The following is a 25,886-nucleotide window of genomic DNA, read 5'->3' as shown; positions in this document are numbered from 1 at the left end:
TTTTTTTTTTTTCCCCTGTTTATGGCGAAATTTAGGTTTACCTGCGGAAATATTTTTATATTGGCATCAATATCCCTACCTGTTCGGACTGCCCTTCTGCAAGATACGTGCGTTCATTTCAGAAGCGTAAGTACTTAATATGAATAATTTACATAAATACAAATGTACAATTTGCACTAGCCCGGGTCGGTCCACATGCGATAAAAAAAAAAAAAACTTTGCAACTACCCCCACTAAATTGATAGCTTACTTCGTGAGGATTTCAGGGTCATAAAAATTTGCATCCTTAGCGAATCCTAAACAAGCTCAAATTTTCTTTTTAACTCCTTTATTTATTACTGGATTTTGAAGTGTGAAACATTTACTTCGATTGAAAGCGAAATTTCAAGGAGAAAATATATCGCTTACTAAAATGTTTTATTTTATGTAGAGCAAACTTCTATCTAATTACGTAGAAATTGAGTTATTTGAACTAAAATCCTCTTAAAGTAAGCTATAAAACTAGGTGGGCAATTGCAAACTTATTTTCACGATCCAGTCTAATGTGTATGTACTTTTCATATACTTTCACTACTGAAATTTACTTTTTCATGCGGTTTATATTATGGCTTCATTTGAAATTTTTCTTAACCATAATTTATATTTTTTCTCCTTTTTTTTTAGTTCGACGTACGTCTCCGTGCTCACCATCGTCGCCTTCTCCATGGAACGCTTCCTCGCCATTTGCCATCCATTGCATTTGTATGCGATGAGCGGCTTTAAGCGTGCAGTTCGTATTATTGCTGCCCTTTGGATTATAAGCTTAATAAGCGCCATTCCATTTGGTCTGTGTACAGACATAGAGTATTTGACTTATCCCCTTAGTAAGTATGCCAATCATTCGTGCAATAAATTTCATGTCCAAATATTTTCTTTACCCCTTCCAAATGTGTTGAAAATTACCGATTGCTGTGAGTTTTCTGTAGCCCTGTTTAATAGCGTGTACAAGTATTTGTGCTTAGTTATATATATATATATATATATATATGGGTATATTTAAATCAGTTTTTTTCTCCTCTTCAAACAGCCGACGCAAAAATACCCGAATCCGCCTTTTGCAGTATGGTTGATTATCCTGAAAGTTTCCCTTTATTTGAGCTGTCCTTCTGCGTTTTCTTCGTTATACCGATGTTGCTGATTATAATCTTGTATGGCAAGATGGGCGCGCAGATACGTTTCAGCACCACGTTGCAATTGGGTAAGTGCAGCGAAAGTGTTCCTTAGAAACACATACATATTTAATTATAAAGAAAGCACAAGTTTCATATAAAATTATTTCTAATGCTTTTACTATTTAATTAAAAACGCCTCATATTTGCCATCCTTTTATATCATTTTTTCATACAGGTGTTCAACAAGGCTCTATGCATCGTGAATCTCGACATCAGCAGTCGCGCAAAGCGGTTATACGCATGTTGGGTAAGTGACAAATGGACATTCTTTTCTATTAGATCGATCTATACTTAGTACAGCGAACTCAGGTGCGCAGTTTTTAAAAATAAATTAGATATACATTTTTCTTATATTATGTTCAGCATAAGGAAAAGTACTGCATTGAGGCACCAGCGCACAGTGGTTCTAAACTATCATTTACTATTCATAATGCAGTGGAGCCTTCATTTTTCACTCAATTTGATTACTTTTTTTTAATGAAAGCTTATAAAATTTGCCAGAAACCAGTTGATCCCGATTCTTGAATTTTCACAGACTTGTATTCAATTTTTTAGTGCAAAATGCTGGAAAATTTGCAATTTTGAAGGAAATCGGATCTCCTGTTGCAGCTAATACATATTACATAACAATTAGTTGAGAACAACTGTAGGGCTCTCCCAAAACAAAAAGAAAAATTTAGTCCTAAAAGAATTTTGAAATGTTGTAAAAAAAGTTGTTATCAAAATTAAATTTTTTTTGTTTTTAAAAAATTTGGGGTATGCGCTTTTATAGATATTGAAATTTTAGCATCATAGAGTGAAAGTTTCAAGTGGTTAAGAGTTCGCGTTGATTTTTAATTATACATATACATAAGAATATAAACTACACAAGACGCAGATGTGCTCGAAAAGTTAGAGAAAATTATTAAAAATCAACGCAAACTCTGAGCCACTTGAAACTTGCACTTTATTATACTAACTACCGGTTTCACGAAACCAATTTAAGTGAAATATTCTGTTTCTGTCAGTTTACATAACTCCAATTGATTTCATGAAACTGGCTTTAAGATTTAACCATATATAATATTGCATACCGAAATTTTTTCTAAAAACTCAAAAAAAAAAATTAATTTTGGTGAAATTTTTTTTATAACATACCAATTTTTTTGTGATTTTTTTCGGTTTTGGCGAACCTTAATTTTGTTTTGGTTTTTATTATGAATTTTTTATTAACTGGAAGAAGAGAATCGATTTTCTTCAAATTTGCTACTTTTTCCGCAAATTACACTAAAAAAATTAATTCAAACATACAAAAGTTCAAAAATCGGGCTCAGCTAGTCTTTTACAAATTTTATAAACTTTCATTAAAAAAAAAAATAATCAAGTTGGTTGCAAGATCAAGGCTCCAGTGAATTATGAACATTAAATTCCAGTTTTGATCCACTGTGCAGCGGAGCCAACGCTTGTTCTATGCAACAAAAATTCTTGTGAACTAAATTCCTAAACTAATAAAAACATTTTCGAAATATAAACAGGTTTCGTCAAACCTCTCGCGTGTAATACCCAAACTAAAGTAAAGGTGGCAGCTTCCTTTGAGAGTATCTTTTAATTAAAGCTTTCTCAAACCTCTTTTGTTTGACACTTATAGTAAGATATTTTGTTAGACTTGTTAACTAAGAAAATTAATTTTTACTTTTTAAACAGCTGGCGATCCTCTTAAAGGAGATTTTTCAATGAATTATTTTTGAACTCCTCTTGTTTGACACCCATGTTGTTGTGCTACTTTATTTAACTTAAAAATTAATAGAATTTAACTCTCAAAAAAGTTGGCAACCCTTTTTAAAATATTTTCGAAATAAATCTTTTTGGAAGCCCTTTCGGTTCACATAAATATACAGTATTGTAATATTTTGTTTACCTTAGTTTTAAATTGATTTTAACTTCCAAAACAGGTGGAAACTCTCTTGGAAAAATATAATATATGTTTTTATATAGTAAAATTTTTTCCCCAATTAAAAACGTCTTCATCCTGTCTTTTGCAATTTTACGAAAAATTTAATTTTTATCCACAAAAACATTTTTCTCTATTCCAGATTGTGTTTTGTCAAAACCTCAAAGTATTTAATTAGTCACACAATTTTCAGAAATGCATTCTAAACAAGCGCCTTAAAAAATTCTTAAGCAAGGCAAACATATTTTCTTGTATGTATACACACATAAATATATGAGTATGTGCGAGTACCATACTATGATCGAGTTTATTGTGCATTCCATTTAACTGCTGAATCTGTGTGTATGCAGCCTTCTAAATCGGTATTTCAACTGTTGCTGTTTGCCGGCCAAGAAATCCTTTTTCATGTTTTCAAAAGCCACAAAATAAACACTGGTACTCGAGTATGCTTCTATATATGCAAAAATGTATATAAATTTCTATAGTGAATATGTACAAATATATATGTGTATGTACATTAGGGTTGTCCAAAACCAGTAAAGTCAGAATTGTAATGCTCTCACCACCTAGGATTGTTCTATATCGAAAAAAGTATACCGCGCTGAGCGCTTTGAGCGACCTCTAAATATTTCTTGATTTCAATATAAAAAAGTAGGAATACATTTTTTTCGGTATAGAATAAGTGTTGGGAGTGAGAGCATAAAAATTCCGTCTTTACTTTTTCCCCCCCAACATGCATTTTTGGACCACCCTAATGTACATATATGTAAGTAAGTACAGTAGACTAGCAAGAATGCTATAAGTTTCAAGGCTTTCTGCAAAAATTTTATTGTCAACCGCTAGCTCGTTTACGGTCAATAGCCGATGAAGAGCTTGTTGTCTGCGGTTAATATACAAATAAATTGGAGATAATGACCATTAGAGGGATCCAAAAATATACAGAAAATTCCACCTCTATACTTAAAAGTAAAATTTTTTAAATTTTCCTGCTCGGGGTCTCGCCAGTATTATAGAAAAAGGAAAATAAAGAAATCCGTATTTTTTATTTTGAAATCGGTTAATATTCAATGGCAGTTGTAGCCATGATAAAAACATTACAAGGTAAAATCATTGAGAGGCTGTCTGACGTTTGCTAGCAATATAATTTTAAAATTCCAACTCAACCTCACACACACATTCTCATTTTTAATCTCAAACAACAGCAATTGTGAACAATTAGATATGATTTTAAAATGTTTGCAAACGTCAGAAAAAAATCATGGCCGACGAATTGAGAGAATGGTTTTCCCTTCTTTTTTATCATGGTTTTAGCTCTTTGCTATTAAGATTTGTTCGAAGTTCCGCTTTTCGTTTGCTTGCATTTATTCAAGGATTTCAAAAAAAAACTAATATGCGGCACTGACACTTTTGCTAAGTGTTAGGCCGAGCTTCACTTCCAATTTGTACGTCCTGATGTTATAACAGAAATGCAGAGCTTAAAATTTCACTCCACCTCCGATCGGCAGATAGTTTTATAAGAAGCTTTTTCAGAAGGGGAGACGTTAGACTATTAGACGAATTTCAAGGATTATATTCGATTACTCGATTAAGAGTAATCTCGATTAAGAAAAGCAATGTCCGTTGAATTTGCCAATTTACTCCCAACCAACCAACCGCCGCTTGTCGGCCGCTGTGGTGTAGTGGTAAGCAGTGCGCGCTTTCACTCATCAGCACCTGGGTTCAAGCCCTGGTCAAAGCAACATCGCAAAAAAATATAAAAAAAGTTTTTTTCTTAACAGCGGTCGTCCCTCGGCAGGCAATGGCAAACCTCCGAGTGTATTTCTGCCATGAAAAACAGCTTCTCATAAAAATACAATCGCCGTTCGGAGTCGGCGTAAAACTGTAGGTCCCTCCGCTTTGTGTGACAACTTCAAGGCGCGCGCCACAAGTCGGAGGAGAAGCTCGGCCAACCACTAACATATGTGTAAGCGCCAATCTATTATTACTATTATTAACCAACCGCCGCTAAAAGAGTTTCACTTCAAAAAAAAAAAAACACCTCACTTTTGTTACTCATGTCTTTAAATCCTTATATAAACCATGTCCAGTCCTTACTAAAGTAAGTAGCAAGCATTAGTAAAGTAACTGTTGTAAGGATTTTATTTTATAGAGTTTTGAGTTGTGTCGTTTTTGCAGAGGTACGTCGATATGTACTTACAAATACGAAAAATATATTCAAAACGAATTAACAGTTATACAAGCATACATAAGTACGTGTACATGCCACACCTTAATCTTAAATCAATTTTCATCGCCTTTTTGTTCCATCTGCAGCCGTGTCGATTGTATATTCGTGTAAATATCAATTAGATTAACAAATCGCTTCGTTGCACATTTATTTAGCTATTTGAGGTAAACATATACATACGTATTTATATGGATGTTGTTAAATATTCGGCTATTATGCACATGTATACATACGGTGACCATTTGTCCCGTTTTCTGCGGCAAAGTACCGATTTTGAGAACATTGTCCCGCTGAATATTTTTTTAAAAGTCGGGACGTATATGTGTCTCGATTTTTTATATTTGTGGCAGAACATTCGTTATCACAAAGAACATAGAATATAAGGGAGCCATGAACATTGCCATCTATACATTCTATGATCTTTGTTTATGTTTTATTCTGTCAAATTGGTACTACCTCTATATTGCAGTCTATCACACTTAGCTGAATTTTGTTTCAAGGTTTTAATTATTCTTTAAGTTTTGTTACTTTTTTCATGAAACGATTCTAACTTGAGTTTAGTGGAATACTAATTCCCTCAAAAAACTCATGAATATGAAAAATATAACCTGTAGCAAAGATATAAATAGGGAAGAGACATTTTAACATTATTTGGCTATTACCCTTTCGATTATTCAACATTTATTATTTTTTTATGAAAGTATAAGTCAAGTCAAAATTTCAAACGTTGTACAAAAATTAGCTAGGTTCGAAAAAGTTTCAGCAAAATGTTAAGTTTTTAACTAGATTTTTTTAGAAACATTCCGGGTATGCAGTTTTGTAGCCCATTCAATTCAAAGTGCAAATTTTAAATAGCTTTGACCTACCGTTGATTTTTAGTAAATTTTTTTTGTGTGAGGTATTGCTCATTTTCTCCATACAAAAAATGTCGAACATACTTTGTGTAGACGAAAAAGCGCGAACAAAAAAAAAAATGCTAAAAATCAACGGTAAGTCCAAGCTACATCAAACTTCCAATTTGAATTGCATGGGCATACTCAAAACAATTCTAAAAAATCTGTTTAAAATTTTTATCAGCAGTTGTTAAAATTCAAAATTTTGCAATTTTGATTTACATAGTTTTTTTTAGATAGTAAGCTTTATTTTCATTAAATATAATGAAAATTTTTTAAACAAATAAAAGTAGCCAAAACTTGCCAAAATGTCTCTTCCCTATTGATATTCTCGCCACCGTAAATATTTTGTGTGTTTTTCTATTTCTTTTGTTTTAAATAAAACTGTATTAGAAGATGTTATGTCTTTTTATTCTAAAAACAAAATTTCATGTTTGGATTCGATGCGTTACAAATGTCCCGATTTTTGTCCACAGAAATCTGGTAACCGTAATACTGTATACATGTATGTACATGCAAAGTGCTGTAGATGGAGCTGTAACTTGTAAAGTCGCTTCGATATTTCTTCAGAATAAATCTATGTGACTGGAAGATAAATAACATTAAAACATAAATATGAAAACCACAAACAAAGGTACAAAATTCTCACACAGAATTCTGAGAATCGTTTCCATCTAAAAATTGTGTGGTCACTCGGAAGAAAGATGCAAATATTTAATCTTTTCACTACGAATTCCTAAATGAGAATTTTTCATTAAGTAAGTCCACAAATTGATACGTGGAATTAAAGTTGGAAATTAAGGAAAACCGGAAAGGAATTAAAACTCAGTATTCATAACCGAATTCTACTAAATATTCTATGTGCTCCTGGTAAACATAAAGTTTGCCAAAGATAGCTAAGTTTACACATCTCGTGTAATTTGTTGGCATTTCGTTTTAAGCAGAAATATGATTCAACAACACGTTGTGAGTGTTGAAATTTGCTTAGTTATCTAGTTACTTCGTTTGATGGTTATCTACATGTTTATTTAGTTTATAGCAATGAAAAGCAGTAAAGAATAACAATTTTTAACCAGATAACTTATCAACCGCTGTAGTGGAAGAGAGAGGCATACTGGCACCGTTAGAGAGCTCGTATTCGCTTTAGCTCCGAAAAGTAAAACCAGTTGCGGGATTTCGTGAATGACTGATGTTTAGGTCCGCCAGAAGCCAAAGGGGTGATGGTGAAATGAGCGTGTTCTAGCACCCGATATGGCAGAGCAGTGATGGGAATAGTGTTCTATGCTTTCAATGGACGACAAGCCCATTCTGCTAGCGTGCCAACCCATTAAGCAGTGACTTATTATAATTCCGGTCACTTGCCCAAGGAGGATGAGTGACTGGTATTTTTTCTTATCAAAGCTGGATTATATTTGACAGGTCGTTTCACACATTGGTTCTTCCTGTCATCCTTTATTTGACTTCTCGACGAGGGGTGCCATGTTCTGCAGGTAGATAATATTATGTTTTGACATCAAACAGGATTGCTTCCTGCTTGTAAGCTCGTCTCCTATTCAGTTACCCACCCAATGAGAGTAGTAACCTTAATACCTAACTTGTTAAGGACTTGTCTGCATTATAGCATTCTGAAGGAGTTAATGCTTACTGAAAGCAGGCTAGCAGAAGTTCCGATAAGCCAAAGTGCTGCCACTTTTTTAACCGCGAGCTTTGCTTGAGCAGAAATTCCATGAGACCTGCTTCTAGTGTATCCTGCTTCCAACACTAAAGTTTTGTTTAGAGCGTTCCGTGAAGACGATTGTAGAGTTATCTTGGAGGCCCAAGACCGAATGGTCTTTCCATTCACTCCACGAAAAGCCCAATTGTGTAGTCTGGCGATCTGAAAGTATCGGGTATTGCTTAGAAGATGGTGCGACCAAATATGGTGTACTTCCCTTTTGACATTGCGTTTAGTTAGGAAGAAACGATACCATGCAGATACCGTAAGAAAGTATCGATACCCGAAATACATCGGATGTAAAGTATCGATAACCGAAAAATATCGGATCTAAAGTATCGATACCTACTCGTGTCGGTGCTTTTGGCTGTGAGGGTATTCCGTATGAACTGGATTAAATTAAATTTTTTTAAGTAATAAATTAATCATCCTCGGCGAAGCCTAAACTCCGAATAATAAAAGCTAATAATGAAGGAACTGAAGATAGATAAAATAACATAGCAGAGCAAAACTATATCGAGCCCTAACCGCCAAAATCACGTAAGCGACATTTTTTTCAAAATTTTCTTTTTGATGCAGAAATGCATCTAGATGCTCTAGGAATATTTCTGCATCAAAAAGAAAATTTCGAAAAAAATGTCGCTTACGTTATTTTGGCGGTTAGGGCTCGATATGTTTAATGATGAATGGTATTTAACAGAGTTAATACCTTGGAAAAATTTACAAGAAGTTAATCTCGTTTAACCATAGAACCGTGAATTAGGTACTCGGTGCCCATATTCATGTTTGATGTTTATTTTCGGTTTTGCGACGTCGGAAATGGATTCCCTGATACAAGAACAGCAAAAATGTCTGTTAAAAAAGTTCATTTCATACTGCTTTCAGGAAAAATATTAACATCTTCATAATTTGAAAGTGGCTGGCGTTTAAACAGCCGTAAGGCACTGGGCGATTTATATTAGCGGAGGAAAAAGTTCCAAAGGAAAACTCGTTTGGTATCGAATTTCGCAACGAGTATTTTTTTCTATACCTACTCAGTGCTTGGTGCAAAAGTATCGATACCATAATTACTTGGTATCGAACGAAAAGTATCGAGTATGTACTTGTATTTACTCGTATCATTAACTTGAGTTATGATTTTTTTCTACATCGAAGTTTAGTAAAATGAGTACGTTACAAATTTACAAATCTTTTCAATTGTTTTTAGAATTTTTTTGAGTGTGCAGTTTTGTAGCCCATTATATTTTAGAATAATAAAGTGCAAATTTTAAGCTACTGCAAAATTGCGTTGATTTTTAATATTTTTTAGGCCTACGGCTTTTTGCACTTTTTTCTAATGGAAGAAAATGCGTAGAACCGTTTTCAAAAAAAATTATTAAAAAATTAACGTCAGTTTTACAATCGCTTTAAACTTGCTCTTTATAATACTAAAATTAAATGGGCTACAAAGCTGCACATTCAAAAAAATTTTAAAATTTGTAAATTTGTAATGTACTCATTTTACTCAACTCTGGTGTAAAAAAAAAATCATAACTCAATTTAGTGTAGAGTGCACCCCATATATACTTAAATATTGCGCAATACTCAGAGCTATCATTGTAATTTTTAACCGACTTCCAAAAAAGGAGGAGGTTATCAGTTCGTCGGAATATTTTTTTATTTTTTTTATTTTTTTTTTTTATGTATGTTACCGCATAACTTTGGACCACGTCAACCGATTTCGATAATTCCTTTTGCATCGGAAAGGTAGTGTCTCAGAGGTAGTCCCATACTAATCTGGTTAAGATCCGATCAGCGGATCATGAGATATATATATATATATTTTTTTTTTATATGAGAGTTGAAGTCGGGGTTTTTTTTTGCTAAAAATTACTAGTTTTCAATATTTTTTTTTCTGAGATGGCATATTTTCAAAAACTATTTTTTTTATCAAAAATTTAGTATGTAAAAAACTTTTCAAGTAAAAAAATTTCTAAAATATTCATAGAGAATTTTGATGTGTGTATGTGTGATTTTTGTCCATTTTTTTCGCCCCGTTCTCGAGATATTGGAAAACTATTAAATCGATTTGTTTTTGTGCTGTAGGGTTTTTAAAAATGTATTAATCAATTTCATATTTATTTATTGTTTATATATGTGCATCAACCCTAAAAATTTGAAACAAATCAAACACATAAAGTGTGAACCCCGTCCATTTAGGTATCGAATGCCCCATATACAAGCTAAGTTATGAACACGAGTTGTACATGCTTGAATTGATTCTTTGACTTTTAAGGAAATTTCCACGGCATAAGCAAGTTAAATATAAGCTTGTAAGTACCAAAAAAAAAAATTTTATAACTATATACGAGCAGCTTCTTGTAACGTTTTCTACAACACCAGAAAAACTAACGAATGTTAGCGGGCAAATCAACAAACTTTTTTCCACATTAAGAATTTTCATACAATTTTTTTTGTGATCGCCATGTGGAGGTCTCCTGAATATTAGCGCACTGGACCGCGGCTACTTCGGCACATGCTTTAATCCGGTCCGGGCCTGACTCCGGTTCGGGCTTTACTATTTATACAAGTCAAAGGATTCAGCAGAGAAACTTGAGTTAAGTTATTTCATATTTTTTTTAATAATACTTTTCCCTCTCTCTTAGGGGCCTGCAAAGCATCCATTGTAACAGCTTTATGACACTTTGAAAGTTATAAATTAAAAAACAAACTCATAAAAACAAAACATGCATACGCACAAGAGCATTTTTTTCGCTAACCCTCAACAACTATGCAAAACTTTTCTTAGTTCACTGAAGCGCACTTTCATACATAAGTGTGCCACTAAGTGAAAATACTACATTATAGCGATTACGAAATTTACATAACTATTTTTGCACAAAATAACCTTAAATGACGGGTCGTAAAACAGGCAAAAAAACAAACGATAAAACGTGCTAATTACGAGGAAGCGAATTGCAACTGAGCCCAATAAACGAGCAAACATTGTACGAAATCTGTAGTAACCCATTAAGGGCCAATTTCACAATGCGAAGTTAACTCAGAATCGGGAGTTAACTACAGAATTTTGTACTGAAAATCTCTAGTTAACTGTCGATTCTGAGTTAACTACGCACTGTGAAATTGGCCCTAAAAGTCAGAATGGCAGGTGGCCTGCACATTTCAGAAAGCTGTTTCTGCTTAGAGTAGAGAAGTATGAATGCAAGATCCGTTTGATTCCAGTTTAAAATACAAATAAAAACTTTAAATTTTAATTTAAGTGAAAAATGATTTCTTATATTTGAATTTAATATGGAAACTAACAGAAAAACAAATCATTTTTCACTTAAATTGCTTTCGTTAAGCCGGCAGTAAGTGTCGAATTTTTCAAATCGTTACTGAACGATGACACGTAAATAATGTATATATAACTCTATACAGAGTATATTCAACAGGTGACTAATTTAAGTTGTCAATATGTAGCAAGGTGGGCATAGGTGTAGAAGTCGTGAAAATATAAACTCAAAAAGCAGACCCACGGTATTACTGAAAGGTCGTTGGACCTTGAATGCTTCTGTACTCATTCCCCTGGATTGCGGGTGATCGGGCTTCGCCTCTGAAGAATAGTGAAGAGGTACATTCAATTTCATCTAGTTCAGGAAGTGCTTACTCGCGTAAACGCTGTAGATTTGTGTGATGGTTGAACCTTTCAGAATGCATTACCTTACCACAAGTGCTGTCAATTTCCACTCGTGGGAGTACTACCTGGAGTATAAACTCTATGTTCTTTCCTCGCATAGTTTGACACAGTGGTGGGCAAATAATAAGTACTAAGCAAAAAAAATATTAAGGTACATCTATATTTTGTAGTAAATACCAAACAAACTTAAGTATTTTGTATGTTACTAAATACCGAGAGCGATAGTATTTTCACAGCACTAAATACCAAGTACAAAGGTAATTATGTAGTTAGTTTTACCTAAGGAAATTCCGTGTAGAAAAATACTTAGAGACTTTGACTCAAATCCTTTTGCCTTTCCATTTTAATTCCGAAAAGGCAGCGCACTTTCTAAATCTCTTCCTGGTTCACTGCAGCAAAATTCCGTTGATTAATTTACAACTTAGCATCCAGCCACATGAGACATTTTTTGATTAAAGTGTGTGTGTGTGTATGCTATACCTATCTGTTATCTCCTTGCTAAGGTTGACAGCAGTGTGTTTACCAGAAGCGATGTAATGCTACAAAAAACGTACGGCAGCATTTTATATTTCTTTTTGTTGCTACGCATGTATTTTGTAGTATAGCTACGGTGACCATAAATATGGATTCGAAATGAAGGACAATTTTTCAAAAATATGCCTACATATATTTACGTAGTATAAAAATATCAAAAGAGTATTTATGATTCTAAATTCTTAATACATTTTAAACTTTAAAAATGAATCACGTTTTCTTCATTGATATTAATCTGTTTTTACATGAATATTTATAAAAGTATAGTTAAACATATTATAATTACAATAGCTTACACAAAAAGTGGAAATCTTTAAAAGATTATTTTATAGGCAAATTTTGAGTCGTTCAAAACGAAAACAATACCCTTCTTTTTTTTGTTTTTTTGGTACTTTTCGCAGTTATTTGTCAAAAATCGACGCCATGAATCGATGTAAACGACGAGTTACAAAGTGCCCTTTACAAAAATATATAATTTGTGCAGATTGCGCTCCATAGCATCTACATTTCTAATCCGATTTTCATTATCTTTGGCTCAAAGTTTACTGTAATGATATATCTTCTTTATCGAATTTCTTAAATAATGAAAGAAATAATCAAATGAAAATGCGTATTTGATTGAAAATCTCACTTTTTTCGCCAGTAGCACTAATAATTTTCATTGAAGTCGCCACAAGTTATACATTTTGTAAAGAGGCACATCAATACCATTCGAGCTGTAAGTCGCTTACGTTAATTTGGAGATTTTTTCATGAGATATTGAAGAAAAGCTACGAAAAGTACCAAAACACACTTTTTTCCATTGTCCGATAATTTTAAAATAACGAATAAAATGCGGGACAAATGCAGGACACTTGGAAAAAATCAGTACATTTTCAGTTTTTTCAGGTTTGAAAAACTACGCAGGACTGACCTTTGAAAAACAGTACGGTCCTGCAAAAAACAGAACGGATGGTCACCGTAAGCATAGATCGCTTCTAGCAAGCACTCAGCCGTCAACCTTAGATACTTGTTAAATATTTATTTCACTGAATAATTTTTATATTAGCTTGCCTAAAATAAACTCAACTACATTAAGCTCATACAATTTAATTAAGTACACAAAATGAAACTATGTATACATATGTGCTGCAGGCCGTACGATTAATGGACCCCATAAGAACAAAATAATAGATTGGCGTTAGTAGTGTTTGGCCGAGCTTCTCCTCCATAGTAATAACCATTTTTGAAATTTTTTTTTGGCAAAATCTATAGAACTTTTTATTCCTTTTAAAAAACTCTAGAACTTTTGAAAAGCTACTCGGAATAGCCTTTGTTTTTGTATTTTATCGTCATACTATATGCCAACTTCACAGACACTACACACGAGGCAACGGTCGAAGCAATATGCCTGGCTGCTTCAACGGTTGCCTCGTGTGTAGTCAGCAATATATGAATGGGCTTATAATGGTTAAAATATGTACATATATTAAATATCGGAGGCCTATGCTATCAATTCTCTATAAAAATCCCGCTTTATATTTGCTCCTACCTCTGAACCAATAAAAATGCGTTTCGCTACGAGTGCAATTAAAAAGCGTTCTTACTTCTTTTCAAAAAAAGTTGAAGTTTTCCCATTACCTCAAGTTTTGCTTCAGGGTTTATAGCTGTGACTGGTTGCTTAATAAGCTTATATACTCGTAGAATCGTTCTTACGGTGATGGTAGGTTACATAAGGCAATTGCGTAATCCAGTTTTTCTTGTATGTATGTATGTACCTTACTATTGTTGTTACTTTGCACTACTTATTTTTATTCTCCTTTTTTATCGTTTCTTGCAGCCGCTGTTGTCGTAACATTTTTCATATGTTGGCTGCCATTTCATATGCAGCGTCTTTGGTTCCTCTATGCCAAGGAAAACAACAATTTCCAAGAGATAAACGAATGGATGTTCTCTATTGCCGGCTTCACTTACTATGTGTCGTGGTAAGTACATTTTTGCTGAGGCAAATGATTGCATGTAGACTAACTTCAAACTTAAAGCAGAGCGAATAATGTGGCATATTCATTTAAGTATAAAAATTTATATACTTTGGTGTACTTACATGTAAATCTGTAAATACATATGTACATATGTACAGTCATAGGTACATAAGACTGGTTTTATTTTCATACAAATAAATATTCGTTACCCAACTCAAACACCTCCGCCCTCGCCTCCCTACAAAGAAAGTTTTCTTAGCGAAGTGTTTGGTGTAGTAAAAATGTTCGTTCTTTTCGGGTTTTAAAAAATAGCCAAAATTCAAATCTCTTTTTCTTCCTAGATTTTTTATTTTTTACTCGATTTCAAAACGTGATACTTGGTTGAAATGATATTTTTATGTACTAAACATTTCTCTACATTTCTTTTGGGTACCTCATTAACTAAATAATTTTTAATAACTCAAATTCAACCCAGCTAAATATTAGCAACTTTAATGTTCATAAATTAAATGTTTTATTAAGCGAAGACTTTCATTCTTTACGTGCGTAATAATAAATAAATAAACCAAAAGGTTGTCAGAGAGAGAGAGAGAGAGAGAGAGAGAGAAAGAAACATGCGTAACCGTCGCACGTACACGGTTAATTTGTCACAAAGCCGTAAATATTGGCGTAAGTCAAAAATTGTCGGTAGGTTAGTGATGCTTTTATGTAAAATAATGACATTTTTCGTTTTGTGCCGTTGTTCATTAATACCAGTTGAGTTATTTTCGTTTAGCTTCTTAGGTGTTGTTACTTATTTTGTATTTTTTCAGTCCAACCCTTAATAACTATTTAGAAAAAGTCATAATTTGAAGTTTAGATAATTGATCTAAAACAACCAAATTAATTCTAAAAATACAATAAAACTACTAAATCTTTAGTAACTCGCTGCCCTTTATTTCGCCTGCTAAAATAAATATGTTGGTATATAGAAATATTTATGTTTTGGTCTATTGTATGTGCCATATATCATGTAAGATTAGAAATCTATGCAACAGTACGTTTCCACGATTTCGAATTCGTTAGATCAACACTCAATTTTCCCCAAGTTCCGCCGGTAATTTTTTAATCAGTATAAAATTATACAAATTGATACTTCTTGTGAAAGTGTAGCTCAAACAAATTTTTTCTCACACATGGACGGACACCCTAATTTATAAGTACATATAGTTGCACCTTTATATTTTCCATTGCGTGAATACGCATTATATAGTTTTTCTTGCCGAGCAGTGCTTTCTATTAAACAAATACATATATGTATGTATGTGCTCAAAAAAATCTGCTTATCGTAAAAAGGAAAACAAAGTGATGTCGTAATAGAAGACAAATAAAAAAATAAAGCAAAATATGTTTGTCAATATTGCGGCAGTTTTTCTTTAGCTAAGGCAGTCTATAAAATTTTGCTTATCGTTTTCAAAACCCAGCTACTTAAGTAGTATCTTTACGCTTACATTTGGATTTTGGTGCGATTAATAACTACGGTAAATATTGAATTATTTGATAAAGTTGCACATATGAATTTACGTAAATGCATTTGCATATTTGCTTCTTCTCATTACATGCATATTTGTATACGTAGGTGAGTAAAAATTCCTGTAGTGGCCCCCTCGATTTTCACAAAGTAACGAATATTGCAATAAATATTTGCAGTTCATAGCTTGAGTATCCACAAATATATTAGCAAAATAATTCGCTAGTATAAGGTTTTTCTAAATAATTTTTTATTTTTTTTTGTTAACTTAATATTTATGGAACTCATTTTCTTGATAAGAATCCCGACCTAAGTTTCCACGAGATTTTCATAAAACTTTGTGAGTACGTAAAAAACTAGTTTTCTAAAAGACGATAAGAAATTTTTTTAGCAATTTTAAATTTTTAACACTTTTTTAAAAATGTTCTTTTTTTGCTTTGATACAATTTTTAAAAAATTTTTGTTTTGATTTTTACCGCGATTAAGTGTGAAAATGTTCCTAGCAATATTTTTTGCTAATGTGCTCAAAAAAAATTTTATTTTATGGCGATTTATGTCTTAAACCAATTTTATCATAGTGGGGAACAATGTTGGGGAACTAAGTCAGTTGGGTAATTTTGGTGAAATACTTAACCATCGCAGTTGCGTACATATGTAACGTATACGCCCCATAGCACCATACGCAGTTATGTAATACGTTCAATCGAACGTCTTAATTTAAGTCATATCCGGGGGGTCGCTTCGGGAATTTTCACTCAAGTGTACATGGGCAAATCTAAAAAACAGTTAACCTTGTTGTTATGTAGCTTTGTTTTCACTGTTGGAAACTATATCAAGCTGGTTGCTTTTGGATATAATTCATTGACGTATACTTGAAGCCTCAAAAAAATTTGGATCAATTTGCTGCATAACTTTTGAATTATAGGTGTTTAAATTAAAAAAAAAAATAATGAAAACAAGTGAATTTTTTATGTAATTTTTAAGAGGGGAAAAATTAATTATGTCATAACTTTTGAAGCACACCATATCTGATTTGAAATTTAATGGGCATTTATCACTTCCCTACAAGACATTGCTGAGCACTTTAGGCAAAAATTCTCACACATTTACACTTTTGTTCTTGTAGTACGGCATAAATGAGTAGTTTGACTATTAGTACTGAGGACTTTCTGATGACAACATTGAGGGGAAAGTACTCAATTTTTTCCCATGGCCTGAACGAAAATGAGCACTTTGATAAGCACTTTTGTGATTAGGAGTAATGATAATATGAGTACTCATATGATACTCAGCTGTCTTGTAGGGTTATGTGTATATTTCATATGTAGTAGTTAAGAAAAGTGTGCATTAAAAAATAACGAAATGGCAAGTAACTCAAAGTCTGTAGCTCCACATTTCACAATTTTTAAAATTTTCGGTTTATCGTGTATAGTTTTTGAAGCATTTAATTTTAAGAACTTTTTAAGTATGTATTGTATTCTACAAACAATTACGAATAATTTGCTACCTTAGCAAGAGGTGTGCTGTCAGAATAAACCAACTTTTAAAGATAAAATATTCTGCGATCTTGAGCATAATTTTTATTCCAAAAATATCTTAATTGAAGGCACATTTGGAAAATACGTTGAAACGATCTAAATATCTTTATAACTACAAGTCCTTATAACGTTGCATAAACCTGTAAAAGGCTTCAAAAAGATGTTCTCTAGAAGTGTGTAAAACCCCTAATTTAGTACTTTGAATTATGCTCCTTCTTGCAGTCAGAATATTTCGAGCGTGTTACCAAATCAAATATTTTTTCGGCAAAGGTTCTGATAGTTGCTCTTACTTAATTGGGGCCTTCTAAATTTAATGGCGTCCTCAGTTTTGTCCGATTATCTCCACTTTTGGAGATAGCGGTACTTGAAACTTTGCTTAAATTTGAAATATTTTATAAAAAAAAAACTCCCTCCGTTTTGAAGATATTTTACTAAAATTTTGCACACGCCTGTATATTAATTTTAATTTAGTATAGGTTCACTTTAACATATAGAATGCATACAATTTTTTATTCAGACATGAAGTTAGAGTTATAGCGCAAAAACACACATCTGAGTAATCAGTTGTATTGGAGCTATACGTTAAAGGGTACCCATTTCGATAATTTTAAGCACTAATTAAGGTAATATTGAAAAACCGTTATGTACAAAATTTTAGTAACATAACTTGGAAACTGAAAGAGTTATTTATAAAATAGTTAAAATGTAATCAAATTTACAAATACCGTTATCTCGAAAACCGGAGCCAATCTGGTCAAATGCCATTGAATTTAGAACGTCCCAATTAAGTGAGTTCAACTTTCAAAATCTTTGCTCAAAATTTACAACTTGAACAACGTAATTTAAACCCAGCTTATTCTTTTGTTTTCTATTTCATGTTTATTCCTTGTCTAACTTTGGAAGCACTTGATGAAAATGAGTTACAATTGTATTAATCCATTTATTAAGAGATTACGAATAAAATGATATATAAAACATAGGTGTGCTCACAAATTAAAAATTAACATTTTTTTTGGAGAGTGTACCTATTTTTTAGATTTGCCCACATAAGGATTGTGTCATTAGCCGGGAATAGATTTTTAGGACCTAAAAACCTATAAAAAGAGGCAAAATAAAATAGCGAAATAGGCAGGAAAAGGTACTAGAAATAGCAAAATGGCAAGAGAAGGCAATAAAAAAAGACAAAAAAAAATTAAAAATAACACTGCATATCCAGTTCCTATATAGAATTGCTTGCTAATTCCAAAAGNCTAGAAATAGCAAAATGGCAAGAGAAGGCAATAAAAAAAGACAAAAAAAATTAAAAATAACACTGCATATCCAGTTCCTATATAGAATTGCTTGCTAATTCCAAAAANGAACGTCCCAATTAAGTGAGTTCAACTTTCAAAATCTTTGCTCAAAATTTACAACTTGAACAACGTAATTTAAACCCAGCTTATTCTTTTGTTTTCTATTTCATGTTTATTTCATTGTCTAACTTTGGAAGCACTTGATGAAAAGGAGTTACTATTGTATTAATCCATTTATTAAGAGATTACGAATAAAATGATATATAAAACATAGGTGTGCTCACAAATTAAAAATTAACATTTTTTTTGGAGAGTGTACCTATTTTTTAGATTTGCCCACATAAGGATTGTGTCATTAGCCGGGAATAGATTTTTAGGACCTAAAAACCTATAAAAAGAGGCAAAATAAAATAGCGAAATAGGCAGGAAAAGGTACTAGAAATAGCAAAATGGCAAGAGAAGGCAATAAAAAAAGACAAAAAAAAATTAAAAATAACACTGCATATCCAGTTCCTATATAGAATTGCTTGCTAATTCCAAAAGTCGTAATAATTTTTTATTTTATGGATAAGTTTTCGAGATAAATTCAGGTGTACGTGGCGTAGAGTAACATTCTTTCATGCTAATTTTTCATATAAAACTACTCATGTATGCATGTTCACCACCTCGTTAGCCTTATTATAGACCCAGCTGCCTTATTTTGTTTATTTCCCGGGACACAGTATTTTTTCTTGCTTAAGACGAGTATTCAACTAACGTCCCAAACTGCCGATAAACATCAAAAAATTATAAACCTGCATGAAATTTATAATTTTATCAAGTTTATCGGCAGTTTATCACATTAGCTGGTTTCGTGCATAGAAAAATGAATAAAAACTACAACTATGAGTTCTGTGTTTTCGTGTGCGTATTAAGGGCATACCTAATATACATTTAAGATTTTTCTTTCGGACTTATAATTTTATGAGTCTACCTGAGTCCGCCAAGTATTTGACATATTTTTCCGAAGCTGAACTGAACATAATAACACTACACAAAAAACCTTAGGTCACGTAAACTTAATTTTGGGTCGGAGATCACAGATCTGTACTCCACTTTTCTAGATCACGTCATTTTCAATTCATTAAAATATTTTCAATTAAAGTTGCCATTGCGAATGAAAAAATATGCAAACTTTTACATGGAAATGTTACTCATACGCCATGTATATTACTCCGGAAAAATATAGCGTCTCGCAGTATCTCCATTTAAAATTTAAGGCATTTTTACAGTACAGTATTTTTTGAAACAGTTTTCCAATAAAATAAATGAATTCGTGGTATTATGAGTACCGTTACCACTTTGTACAAAAATTAGAAATATTCAAAAAAGTTGCACAACAACATTATTCTAGTTTAAAGTGTCTAGAAAATACCGTTGATTTAAAAAAAAATGTTTCCCTGCAAAAAAAAAAATAACCAAAAATCAACGCGAATTCTAAGACTATTGAAACATGCACCTTATTATTAACAAGCTAAGAACCTGCATACTTGGAATTTTTATAAAAATATTGAATACAAAGTTTGTTGTTGGGATATTTTTTTTTTCTGCAAAGTTTGAAATGTGGATTTATATAGTGTAAAGTTTTACGTAATTCACTAGATTTTAATAAAGAATTAATAAACATTAAACAAACGAAAGGGAAATGGTCAAAACTGGTCAAAATGTTGTGTCCCTATTTTTTACATAACAGTATACATGTGCGTATTAAAAAATGTAGGCATCCAAAAAAGCATAAATGCAGTATTTTGGAAAAACCACTGTATCCATTTTTGTAATCCAAAATAAATATTATACTGCCAAAAAAATATAGATACGAGCGTTAGTCATGTACGTTACGGCGTATGAGTAACATTATTTACTACTCCTATTTCAAACAAAAAATTTTGCACTTTTCGTTTGACCATTCACAGCTTGTTTATTTACACCGTGCGACATAAACAATAAAATTTCGAAACACATGAAGCAATCAATATACTCAAGAAACTGTGGGCCGAGTATAGTAAAAAAAAATTTTTAGTTCTTCTCTCTGATGTCAGGATTTTTTTTAAGGACTTTGTAATTTTAAAGACATTATTAATTCGAAAAATTGTTTAAAAAATTCATTCCAACGTGCCTTTTTACAGGGTTTAGTGTAACATCAAACACATTTTGCACCGAAGAAGGGCAACATTTTTTGGAAGAAACGAAATTACTATAAAACTTCCTTAAACGTTTTCCTTGTGATACTTCTTCAATTAACTTATACCCTGAATTCAAATATATATACAGATTAAAAAAGGACACAACCCCCTTACATGTAGTTTAGAAATGAAGCCCTTTCAAAACCATTTCGATTCAAAATATTGTATAAATAGTTTGAATTTAACTTTCTGAAGAGTTGGCAACCTTTTTAAACCTCTTTCGTCTTCCACTCACATTGTGGTACATATTGTGGTACATATGCATTCAAATTGCCTAATTCCTATTATTCAAGTTGAACTGGAATTTTCAAATATGTAGAAGCCTTGCTATACATATTTATGTAGCTTGGAAACAAAGCCTTTTCAAGACTTTCGATTAATACCTTCTTATATTGTAATAACTCTTTTAACTTATAATATAATTTTATTTGAATTTAGTTTTAAAATAGGTGGCAGCCATCCTCAAATATTTACTTCAAAAGATTCTACAAGTTCAAGCTAAACATTTCTAAACACTGTTACGTTTTACACTTTAGGTGGCAACCCTCTCCTAAATATTTTCCTACTAAAACCTTATTAACCCCCTTTAGTCTGACACCCATATTGCGATACATATTCCATTTATATAATTCTTTTAATTCAAGTAGAATTGGATTTCTCAAATAGGTGGCAACCGTCCTTTATGTAAAACCCTTTTCAAAAATGGTTCGATTGGCCCCCATATTTCAGAAATTCATTTAAATTAATTGAATTTAATTCTTAATCTCCTCAATAATAATTTCAATGTTCAAGGTTTCTTAACAATACTTCCCTTGCCACTCATATTTTAATTTTTCAGGTAACTTGCGAATAATTTAAATTATCAAACAGGTGGCAGCCCGTTTCAAAATATTTTAAAACTACAGCTTTTTTAAGCCCCTTTTTAATGTACATTTCAAATAAGTAATTCCCTTAATTCCAGTTGAATTGGATTTTTTAAACAAGTGGCAGCCCTCCTCCATCAGTGTGGAATTGATTTCGTATATCCCCATACCAAGTTCCAGTACACTATCACAACTATTTCCAGCGATATGCATTATGAAAAATTCCGTTTGTATAGGAGGTGCCACGCCCCCTTGTGCAATCGAAACTGACAGCCAATTTCATGAAAGCAATTTAAGTTAAAAATGATTTTAATGTTTTGAATTTCCATTTAAATTGCTGGTGAAACCGGCTATAAATCTATCCTATATGTTAAGTTGGGCTAAATGCTATCAGTGTACAAAATTTCATGATGATCGGTTGAGTAGTGTAGCAAATAAACAAGCTCACTTTCGGAATTATAATATTAGTAAGGATATACTATATAAATACATATATGTTCATATGTATTTTTTAACTTGTTTATCAAAATAAATTATATTTTATAAACAACAAAAACCAAAACTAACATTTTTTAATTTTGTCTATTCTATTCCTTTCTCGCCGTTTTAAACAAATTCCGAATTTACAATGAAAATCTTATAACACACATTGAAAACTATCAGCACCATCAATCCCATACTATACAACGTGATGTCACATCGCTATCGAGTCGCTTTCAAGGATATACTTTGGGGCAAACGACGAAGTATGTACTACAATAATGGATTTGCTAGAGATCAGTCTAGCTTCCGAGAAACAACGATTGCGTCAAGCTTAGGTGGCGGTCACAATGGTACATACGATCGAGTGCATTCGGTAAGTGAGTGATATTGTAAAGCTACACAATTTTACATATAAATCTACATATGTATATGGGACGTTCCATACCAAAACGGAACCCCCACTTCATGTGTTTGATTTGTTTCAAATTTTTAGGGTTGATGCATAAACATAAATAATAAAAAAAATATGAAATTTGAGCTCGGTTGATACATTTTTAAAAACATTACAGCACAAAAACAAAAACAAATTGATTTAATAGTTTTCCAACTATCTCGCGAAAATTTTAAACAAATCAAACACATGAAGTGTGAACCCCGTCCGTTTTGGCAAACGTGGCTTGAGATTAAATTTAAATGTAAAATGAGCATATACTTGTTTGTATATTTAGAAAGTGTGTATGTAAATATTTGCTTATTTCTGGCTAGATTGCATTAATTTGCATGTAAATGAAATAAATAAATATGGGCTTGAATGCTTAGTTGTGCATAAAATCGTTCTGATTTGTGTGTGCACAAAAGAATGTTGTGTATGTAGAAGTGTTCGCATGTGCATTCTGGAGCTTAGTCCATTTGAGTGGGAGAAAACATTTGCCATTTTCAGAGTAATCAGTCCAGACGCAAATTATTTGGTTTTTGTGCATTCATCATGNAAACAAATCAAACACATGAAGTGTGAACCCCGTCCGTTTTGGCAAACGTGACTTGAGATTAAATTTAAATGTAAAATGAGCATATACTTGTTTGTATATTTAGAAAGTGTGTATGTAAATATTTGCTTATTTCTGGCTAGATTGCATTAATTTGCATGTAAATGAAATAAATAAATATGGGCTTGAATGCTTAGTTGTGCATAAAATCGTTCTGATTTGTGTGTGCACAAAAGAATGTTGTGTATGTAGAAGTGTTCGCATGTGCATTCTGGAGCTTAGTCCATTTGAGTGGGAGAAAACATTTGCCATTTTCAGAGTAATCAGTCCAGACGCAAATTATTTGGTTTTTGTGCATTCATCATGCGTCATTCTGCAAAACCGCGTAACTGACATTTGCAGCCAAAAATTGGATTTGCTTACACAAACTCTTGGCTTAATCTTTATCCATTCGTCCCGAAATATAGTAGCAAGAAATGCGATGGTATAATCTTGGTCAATGATGGGTTTTCCTCAGAATTGAAAGCCCTACAAAAGTGTACATTGCGGTATAACCTTTACTCCCACCGGCCAGGTAGTACAGGTCACTAATCCCAATTTTTCATGAAATTCTCGTTTTTTTGCCCCTATCTCGAAAATAACGAGAGCTACAGAAAAAATATGAAAATTTCAAGGTAGCAGTGAAAAAAAAAACAATAGTCGCAAAAAAATCGCCCTACTCCTGATATTTCCCTTTCAAGGCAGCTTTGGAATAAAAATTTTAACTAAATCAGCCGTTTCAGTATATGTATTTCATTTAACTTGTTAATTAAATTTATTTTGAATTTATAAAGAGCTGGCAACTCCACACAAAAAATGTGTCCAAATAAAGCTCTCTTTACCTCTCTCTCTCTCTTAAAATACATATTAAAATATTTCATTCAACTTTTTTATTAAATTTTTGGAATCTCGAAAAAGGTGACCCATTTCAAAAAAAAAAAATGTTTCGAAATAAATTTTTCTTCATCCTGCCTCGCTTGGCATCATTGTCAAAATACTTCATTCTCTTCTTAATCAAATTGATTTTGAAATTCTAACAGGTGGCAACCCTTTTCAAAAATATTCTCGAAATAAAGCTTTCTCCAGCCTTTTTCGTTTCATATAAATATTTGGTATAGCTTGTAAATAAACTTATTTAGTGTANTTCGTTTCATATAAATATTTGGTATAGCTTGTAAATAAACTTATTTAGTGCCGTTTTCTTAAGTAGGTTTTATAATTTGTCTGCCCNTTATAGTAAGTATGTATATGATTAAAAATTTGGACTTTAAATTTGAAGAATCACAAAATTGATAATGATGCAAAAATTCCGTAAGTAGATGACTATCATACAGAATTTGTTTAAGAAGAGCTGCCACCTTCTTCAAAAGTTAAAATAAATTTCTTTATAAGTTACATAAAATATTATAAAAATGTAGGCATCAAACGAAACCGGTTCAAAGACGATTTATTTGGAAGATATTTTTAAAGAGCGTTGCCACCTGTTCAAAAAGCTAAAAGCAATTTAATTAGCTAGTTAAGTCAAACATTTTATTTTGGGTATCAAACAAGAGGGGGTTAAGAACGCTTTATAATAGTTTAGGCCAGGGTTGCCACTTGTTTAAAAAGTCAAAATTATTTTGATTAAGAAGTTAAATTAGAATTTTAATATGGGTGTCCAGCAAGAGAGTTTAAGACAGCTTTCTTTTGGAAATATTTTTGAATAGGGTTGCCACTTGTTTAGAGATTAGTTTAATTAACAAGTTAAATGTAATATTTTATAATGGGTGTTCAGCGAGCGGTGTTTTAAATATACTTTATCAACAGTATCAATTAAAATAACAAGCTCAAGGAAATATTTGTATGTGGGTATTAAAAGAGAGAGGTTTACCCAATATTTATTTCGAAAATATGTTTTACGAGGGTGCCACCTGTTTAGAAACTCAAAATCAATTAAAATAACAAGTCAAGGGAAATATTTCAATACGGGTGCCAAACGGGAGAGTCGTAGGATAGTTTCGAAAATATTTTTGACTGGGGTCGCCACCTTTAGCGTTTCGAAATCAATTAAGAAAATTAAATGAAATATTTAAATATGGTTACCATAGAGGTTAAAATTGCGTTATTTAGAAAACTTGTTTGAAGAGGGCTGCCGCTTGTTTAGTAGTTCAAAATAAATTTTATTGACAAGCTATATGAAATGTTTTGATATGGGTTTCCAAAAAGAGCGTTTAAGTAAGCTTTATTTAATAAATATTTTCGAAGAGGGTTCCCATCAGTTTAAAAGTGTCAGTAAAATTAAAAATTAATTACGGACGCCAAAAAAGAAAAGTTAAGGAAAGCTCGAAAATATTTTTGAATTAGGTTGTTACCTATTTTAAAAGTCAAACTTAACTTACTTAATTGATAAAATAATTTTAAAAGCATTTTTTACGAGAGTTTTCACATTTCTAAAATTTATGTAAGTCAACTGCTTTTGTTCATTTTAAATAAAATATTTACAAAAAAGATCCAGTTTTTCATCCTCTACGAATTTCGGTAGACACTTTGGAATGTTAACATATTTAAGGGTAAAGTTCGGAATTAATGCAGAGGAAAATTTTTAGCATTTTTTTGAAAATCAAAAAATTATAACGGGTTTACTTGTTGAAAAATTTACAACAAAAGGTTTCAGGAGGACTCAAATGGTTTACAATGCTAGCTTTCACAGTTTATAAAACAAAAACAAAAAAAAACACATTTATGGCATTTCATGACTATCTACCCTCCTTTCCGCAAAAAATATATACATTTAATTTCATTTCAGATACGCGTACGTTCATTGC

At 32.1% G+C, this 25,886-nt stretch overlaps 1 protein-coding gene across 1 annotated transcript in view; it reads left to right on the top strand.

The window, feature by feature from the left end:
* Window positions 1-35: 35 nt before the first annotated feature.
* Window positions 36-25,886, top strand: part of LOC108371019 (neuropeptides capa receptor-like) — a gene marked incomplete at its 5' end in the record, with an annotated part of 33,539 nt that continues 7,688 nt past the window's right edge. Inside the window, 6 exons of the mRNA XM_017626496.1 lie at window positions 36-126; window positions 664-863; window positions 1,067-1,237; window positions 1,387-1,458; window positions 14,008-14,152; window positions 22,238-22,430. Of these exons, the coding sequence (XP_017481985.1) occupies window positions 36-126; window positions 664-863; window positions 1,067-1,237; window positions 1,387-1,458; window positions 14,008-14,152; window positions 22,238-22,430 (872 nt within the window). The remainder of the gene's footprint in view (window positions 127-663; window positions 864-1,066; window positions 1,238-1,386; window positions 1,459-14,007; window positions 14,153-22,237; window positions 22,431-25,886) is intronic.

The sequence above is a fragment of the Rhagoletis zephyria genome, unplaced genomic scaffold, assembly GCF_001687245.7.
Source record: "Rhagoletis zephyria isolate East Lansing unplaced genomic scaffold, Rhagoletis_zephyria_1.1 Rzeph_scaffold_04650, whole genome shotgun sequence".
Classification (NCBI taxonomy): Eukaryota; Metazoa; Arthropoda; class Insecta; order Diptera; family Tephritidae; genus Rhagoletis; species Rhagoletis zephyria.
This window is presented reverse-complemented; position numbering and strand designations above follow the sequence as displayed.